Raw genomic sequence first — 7,500 nt, forward strand, 5'->3', positions numbered from 1 at the left:
CTCACGCTGGCCGCCTGGGTCAACGTGACGGCCTTCCCAGAGGGCATCGCCCCCATACTCACGCTGGTGGCCCCCGACGCACAGTCCCAGACAGCATTCTTCCTGCGCCACGACGGCGTGGGCGTGCTGTGGGGCGGTCCCTCCGGCGTACCCGCCCACCCCCTGGATCGCGTGGATCGTCACCCACGCACACGCTGGGCGGCGGCACCCTCCCGACACAGGCGCGAGGCCATCGACTACAGCCGTGGCCTGGGGGACATCGTGGACCTGCTGGCGGACCCTCGCAGCGGCCGCTCCTACGACAAGTGGTCGCCCTACGGCTTTGTTGACGTGGACCAGATGGGCGTGGATGACCTGCAGGCCGCCCCTTCCAGCCTGTCTGAGGGCCTGCACATCCTGCCGGTGCGGGAGGGCGTGGCGCGTTCAGAGTCGTACAGTGACTGGACCAACGTGCCCTACGAGCTCACCATGCTGGAGAGCGGCCGCCCCACGATCATCACGGAGCCCTCGGGGGCTGACGACTTCGTGTTCTTCAACTGGAACGTGCCGCCCGCCGCGCCGCAGACCATCCCCGAGTCCCCCAACCAGTGGTCCCCCATCTGGCGCGACAAGACACCGCGCCCCCTGCCCAAGACCCGGGCCAAGGCGACCCCCAAGACTGAGGTGCCCGCCCCCCACACCGACAGGCCCGGGGGCTGGAGCTCCCAGGTGGAGGAGGTCAAGCTGGAGCTGAGCGGCTGGCGGCCCCAGCCCATCCTGGGCCCCGTGGTGGTGACCCCGCCCCGCCCCGCCGACCCACCCGCCGCGCCCATCCTCAGGCCCTCGCCCCAGCCCGGCCAGTCCCGCCGCCCCGCCCCCACACCCCACCCCACCGCTGCTCCCACCACCACAACCACCACCACCACCACCACCACCACCACCACCACAGAGTTCCCCACCACAAAGGCCACCACCAAGGGCAAGCCCACCACCACCTCCCCCAAGCGCCCCGCCGCGATCACCACCTTCCGTACCACGCGCCCCATCTCCGACCCCTCCCCCTTCACCCGCTACACCACCCGCAGGTTTACTGCCGCGCCCACCACCACCCCCTCTCGCAAGACGCGCCCCACCGTGCCCGCCTCGCGCCAGCCCCCGAGGATGCCCCTGTGGAAGCTCATCAAAAACCCCGGCATGGCGCACCACCACGCCGCCACCAAGCCCAAGATCCCAGCCTTCCCCGCCACCACGCCGCCCCTCCCCACCACCACCACTACCACCACCGCGAGACCCAGCACCACCACCGCAAGACCCACCACCACAAGACGCACCACCACCACTCCCTTCACCACCCCTACCACCACAACCACCCGCGCTCCTCAAACCACGCCAGCCACAACCACCCGCGCCACCACCCGCAGGCCGCCCGTCCCTCGCCCGCCGCCCACCACAGACAAGCTGCACGTGGGCGGCCAGAAGTCCAAGGTGTCGGTGTGGTCGACGCGCAAGCCCGCGCCACGCCCCGACAAGTGGTCCAGCGACGCCAGCATCGCGCCGCGCCACGTGCAGGAGTTCCGGCGCGCCATGGAGCGAGCCCAGGCGGTGCGTGACGGCGACACCGCAGTGGTGTACTCCGTGCCCATCACCGACGTGGAGGCCTTCAACGCCATGTACCGCCAGTACCAGCAGCAGGAGACGCGCCACCCCGCTGCGCCCTCAGAGGACGAGGACAACCCTAACCGTCTGAGCGACGACCTCGGCCTGCTGCCAGACTACCAGGAGACCGTGGCCCCCGCGGTGTTGCGGGAGGAGGAGGCGGTGCTGGCACCCACGGAGGAGCCCCTGCCGCCCACCCCACCTCGAGGCTCGGCGGTGGTCACGGAGGGACGCCCACCCTCCATCAGTGAGCCCACGCCCCCGCCACCTACCAAGCACTGGCCACACTTCACTGGGGCCAGCCGCGGCGAGCTGCGCGGCGACCAGCGGCCCCCCGTCACCCACTACCAGCCATCCCCCACTCGCCTGCCCCTCAGCCCCACGACCCACGCTCCGCCCCCGCCCACGACCACCAGACGCCTTGTGACAAAGCCTACCACCACCACCACCACCACCACCACCACCACCACCACACGGCCTCCACCCACCACGCCTGCTTCCCCCGACCCAGCCACCCTCCCTCCCCGGGTGTTCCCCGCCTACACCCCCATAGTCCGCCTCCCTCCCCAGGAGCACAGCCCGCCGGCTGTCTCCTCCTCCTTTGCTGTGTTCCACGAGCCCGAGGCGTCCCTTGCCCTGCCGGCAGTGCAGGAGTCAGGCGTGCCCGCCTCCCACTACCAGGAGGCGGCACCGCTGTTCCTGGAGCAGCTACCGCCCCAGTACATCAAGCCTGAGGACCTGCCGCGCCCGCTGGCTACCACGCGCCGCGAGGACGCCGAGCGCCTTGAGGAGCTCATCTTCAGCGCTGACCCGGAGGAATTGCTGCGCCGCGGCCTGCTGCCTCGCCCCGTGCACTACGTCAGCACCCAGGACGAGGCCAACCAGTGGGTGCAGCAGCAGTACCAGAGCAGGGGCGGCGCCTCCCAGGAGCCTCCTCTGCCTGCCGCCAACATACTATCGCGGGAGGAGCCTAAGACCGCCCCACGCCAGGACGGAGGCTTCCACTTCAAGAAGCTGCCCTTTGACTTCCGCCCCAACGAGTGGTACCACGTGGCCTTCAGCTGGAGCAGCCGCGACCACCAGGCGGCGGTGCACATCAACGGGCGCCTGGTGGGCACGCTGAGCGGCGTGCTAGCGGGGCGCGATGCGCTGCCTGGCGGCGGCCTCACCGTGGTGGGCCACACGCTACTGCCTGACCTCACAGACTTCGATCCCACCTCACACTTCCAGGGCGAGATCAGCGAGCTGAGCGTGTGGGACGCGAGGCTGGACGAGGCGCAGGTGCAGGACGTGTACCGCTGCGGCCCCCCGCCCCCTGCCACTCCCGCCCTCGACTGGCACCAGCTCTCCATGAGGTTCTACGGCGAGGTGTCCCTGCGCACGGGCGAGGCTCTGTGCGGGGCATGAGGCGGGCAGTACCCCACTCCCCCAACAGGTGCCCGGTGAAGCAGTGAGTGTGTGCTCGTAGCGTTACTGCCCCGCCCCGCCAGACAACGCTGGGAGCGGCGGTGCCCTGACTGGACTCTGTGCAGGCACACAGTTCAGTGCCGCTCTGCGCGGGGCTGCTTCCATCACTTCTGACTCAACGCGCCGCCCCTCGGGCCCCGGGGCGGCGCGGCGCGGACACCACGGTGGGGCTGAGTGGGTATGGCGCGCTGTGCTCCCTTGTCGGTGACGCGGAATGGCCCTGCGCGGCTCTCACAACCACCATCACCAAGGAAGCATTGCGGCGTCCCTCAGCTACGCCCCCATCCGCCACCCAGGTTGCGTGGCTGATGGGGGCGGTGCTGCACCCTCGCGCCCCCTCGGTGTTTCTTCACACTTGTTTACTTGTTAAGCATTAGTTACTATTTATACCCGCCGCCTCAGCCTCGCCCTGCTGTCCCGCCTCTGCGTGTGTGGCCTGGCGGGCGCCTCTCTCAACACCACGCACTGCCTCCCATCCCTCCACCCTCCAGGCGACACCCCTCATCTGCATCCCCATCACATCACTCCTCGTATCACTGCCATCTTCACGCATCACAACAGCCTGCCCTCCCCTCCCTCCCTCCTTCCCTCTCTCGTCACGCTGTAGAGTTTAGTTCATGTTTTGCTCAGAGATGTATCGGATGTCTGCATTCACGGACACAAGAATGCCAAGTGTGTACATGTGAATGTGGATACAAGAATAAATAAATAATAAATAATAAATAAATAAATAAATAAATAAATAAATGTTTTCTTTTTCATATAAATGCGGACATCTGATACATCTCTATTAATTTTTGTTGTGGCATACCCGTGTGTTCTCTCTCTCTCTCTCTCTCTCTCTCTCTCTCTCTCGAAGGAAACTTTCTTTTTGATAGTGTCTCCTTAAAATTATTGTACTTCACAATTTTGTACATCGCATCTGTCCTTTGTTATTGTGTCTCCTTTCAAATTAACGTACTTCACAATTTTGTTTACCGCATCTGTCCATTCCTTTGTTATTGTGTCTCCTTTCAAATTATCGTACTCTCCTTCACAGCTTTGTACATCGCATCTGCCCTTTCTTTTGTTATTGCCCCCTTTTCAGCTCCCACGTGTACATAGATGTCCTCTTCTCAAAGTTCACCAGGGCAGAATTGAATAAAAATTGGTGTGATCCTTGATTTGAAATACACTGATAGTAAAGTATGTTTGGAGTTTTTTTTTTTTTCTATGGGTGTGATTTTCATTTGTAATACACTAATAGCATCGTATGTTCTGAGGTTTTTTTTTTTTTATGTGTGATCTTCATTTGAAATATATCGATAGTATGTTTTTTTTTTTTTTTCGTTTTTCCTTGCATACACCTTAACTTTCTTAAACTGAACTGATGGGACAAGTAAAGACTGTTTGCATACATCTACACACATACACACAGACCAGTAGTTTTTTTTTTTTATGTATAAGGAAGACTGAAAACAATGACAACAACGGTGACAATTATGAAAAAAAACAATGATAACAACAATGACAATGATGAAAAACAATGACAACAACAATGACAATGATGGAAAATAATGACATCAACAACAACAATAACAATTAAAACAATGACAACAACAATAGCAACGATGAATAACAATGACAACGACAACAATGGCGATGAAAAATAATGACAATGACAATTATGAAAACAATAACAGCAACGATGACAACGATGAAAATAACAATAACGATGAAAGCAATGACAACAATGACAACGATGAAAAACAATAACAACAACAACAACAACGATGAAAAACGAACAACAAAAACGATGAAAACAATGACATCAATAACAAAAACAACAACGATGAAAAACGAACAACAAAAACGATGAAGACAATGACAACAACAATGAAAACAATGACAATGAAAACAATGACAACAACAACAATGAAAACAATGACAACAACAATTAAAACAATGACTACAACAATAACAACAATGAAAACAATGACAACAACAATGAAAAACAATGACAACAACAATAAAAACAATGACTACAACAATAACAACAATGAAAACTGACGACAACAACAACAAAAACACAACAACAATAACAACAATGATGAAAAGCAATGACAACAACAATGACAATGATGAAAACAATAACAACAATAATGAAAACAATGACAACAACAATGACAATGATGAAAAGTGACAACAATGACAGCGATGAAAACAATAAGAACAATAGTGAAAACAATGACAACAACAATGATGAAAACAATAACAAAACAATGACAATAATGAAAACAATGACAACAACAACAATGATGAAAAACATTGACAACAACAACAATGGAAACAATAACAAAACAATGACAAAAATGAAAACAATGACAACATGATGAAAAACAATGACAACAACAACAATGAAAAAAAATGACAACAACAATAAAAAACAATGACAACAATGAAAAAAAATGACAACAATGGAAAACAATGACAAAAACAATGAAAAACAATGACAACAACAACAACAACAATGAAAACAATAAGAATGATAATGACAACAATGAAAACCAGTGACAACAAAAATGACAATGAAAACTGACAATAAGAACAATAATGACGATGAAAAAACAAAAACAACAGCAACAACAACAATGATGAAGACAACAACAACAACAACGATGAAAAACGATAACAACAACAACAACAACAACGAAGGGCATCAGACAGCCAGACACTCACCTTAAGGGCGGCCTGGGCGATGAGCGTGAGCACCTTGCCCTGGCGGGCGCGCGAGTCCTCCCCACACACCCGGAGGAGACCCGCCAAGTGCTGCAGGAGGGAGCTGTGGCGGTAGGCTGTGCTGCGTCCCGCCATGCACTCCCCCACCAGCGTCAGTCGGTCCTCACACAGCCGCACTGCAGAGGGTGGAGGGAAACAACACATTATTTCCTATTATCTTTTTTTTTTCTTTTTTGTCTTTTTAGGGGGGTATATAGCATATTATTATAATTTTTTTTTTTTTCAAGCTAACCAATCAGCTTTCCATCCTTAATACACAAGACCCCAAACATGCTTCAATCCCACTCTCTGTGTCCAAACCTGCCCAAACCTTACCTTGCAGAGGGAGCTTGTTGATGCCAAAGTCAGGAAGGATCTGCAGGGCTGCTATGAGGTCCTTCTCCCTCTGGACATCCTCATGTTCTGACTCTATCAGGTTGAGACACTGCCTGAAGAAGAGGAGGAAGGACATTAAGAGAAATAAGCATTGTGTTAAATAGAGATCTAGTTTTTCTTCTGTTTTGCTTGAAGGAGAAGAGAATAAAGGAACATGAGAGAGACAGACAGTAACTTAAGATGTAGACAATGCCTGAAGAAAAAGAGGAAGAGGAGGAGGAGGAGGAGGGACATTAGGGAAATAATACTGAAATAGTGCAGTAATCAAACATCTAAATATTGCCTAAAGAGAGGAGGAGGGGGAGGAGGAGGGCCATAAGAGAAATAAGTACTGCAATAATAAAAAAAATAAAATCTACAAACTGCCTGAATGAGAGGAACAGGAAGAGAAAGAGGAAGAGGAGGAGGAGGACAAGGAAGAGAAGAAAGAGGAGAAGGAGTAGGAGAAGAGACATCAAACAAATAAGCACTGCATCACTGAAAGCCCTGAAAACTGCCTCAAGAAGAAGAGGAGGAGGAACAAGCTACCAGACCAAAACACACAAGAGCCTCACAGTGCTAAGTCGATGGCCTGGTCCGTGTGGCTCTCAGAGGAGTTGTAGTAGTGCGTGGCAGCCTCAGTGACCAGCTGCACGGCACGGGAGAAGGGCAGCTGCTGGAGGTATGGGTTGCTGACGGGGGAGTGGTCAGCTCTTGTCTCCATCAGCTCACCAGCCAGCCTGATGTTCTCTGGCTGTTCTGAGCCAAGCAGTGCTTCAATCACCTTCTGTTTGGGTCACCAGGAGGAAGGATGAAGGTTAGGTAAAGGTGTGTTTTTTTACATATGCTTTTTACTAATTTTTTCTCCTTTGAGTTTATAGTCATTTTTTTATTTACACATTTTATCTTTTCTCCTTAAAGTTAATGAGTTTAAATTTGCACAACTGGCTAGGTAAGATTATAAATATCTTCTGTTTGGGTCAGGAGGAGGAATGATGATTAAATGAAGCTGATTTTTTACTAATGCATATTTTATCTACCAGTTACTTGGCATTTTGTCTTTTGAGTTTATGAGTGTAGAATTTGCACTAAATGGATAAGATTATGAATACCTTCTGTTTGGGTCACCAGAAGGAAAAATGGTGAACTAAAGGTGGTTCTTAATTTATGCATATTTTACCTGGAGTTTTTGACCATTAACTTTATGTCCTCTGAGTTAATGAATGTAGATTTTGCACAACTGGCTGAATGAGACTGTGCATACCT

General features: G+C 52.9%; 2 protein-coding genes across 3 annotated transcripts in view; one reads left to right on the plus strand and one right to left on the minus strand.

The window, feature by feature from the left end:
* Positions 1-4,415, plus strand: part of LOC135113171 (mucin-2-like) — an 18,600-nt gene extending 14,185 nt beyond the window's left edge. The window contains exon 2 of the mRNA XM_064028269.1: positions 1-4,415. This exon is cut by the window's left edge and continues 121 nt beyond it. Coding sequence (XP_063884339.1) covers positions 1-3,042 — 3,042 coding nt within the window. The 3' untranslated portion in view covers positions 3,043-4,415.
* Positions 1-7,500, minus strand: part of LOC135113170 (NBAS subunit of NRZ tethering complex-like) — an 87,336-nt gene that overhangs the window by 48,227 nt on the left and 31,609 nt on the right. For both annotated transcript variants that reach the window (XM_064028268.1, XM_064028267.1), the window contains exons 22-24: positions 6,810-7,021; positions 6,196-6,308; positions 5,821-5,996 (exon numbers count right to left, since the gene is read on the minus strand). In XM_064028268.1, coding sequence (XP_063884338.1) covers positions 5,821-5,996; positions 6,196-6,308; positions 6,810-7,021 — 501 coding nt within the window. The remainder of the gene's footprint in view (positions 1-5,820; positions 5,997-6,195; positions 6,309-6,809; positions 7,022-7,500) is intronic.

This window comes from Scylla paramamosain, chromosome 25, assembly GCF_035594125.1.
Source record: "Scylla paramamosain isolate STU-SP2022 chromosome 25, ASM3559412v1, whole genome shotgun sequence".
Classification (NCBI taxonomy): Eukaryota; Metazoa; Arthropoda; class Malacostraca; order Decapoda; family Portunidae; genus Scylla; species Scylla paramamosain.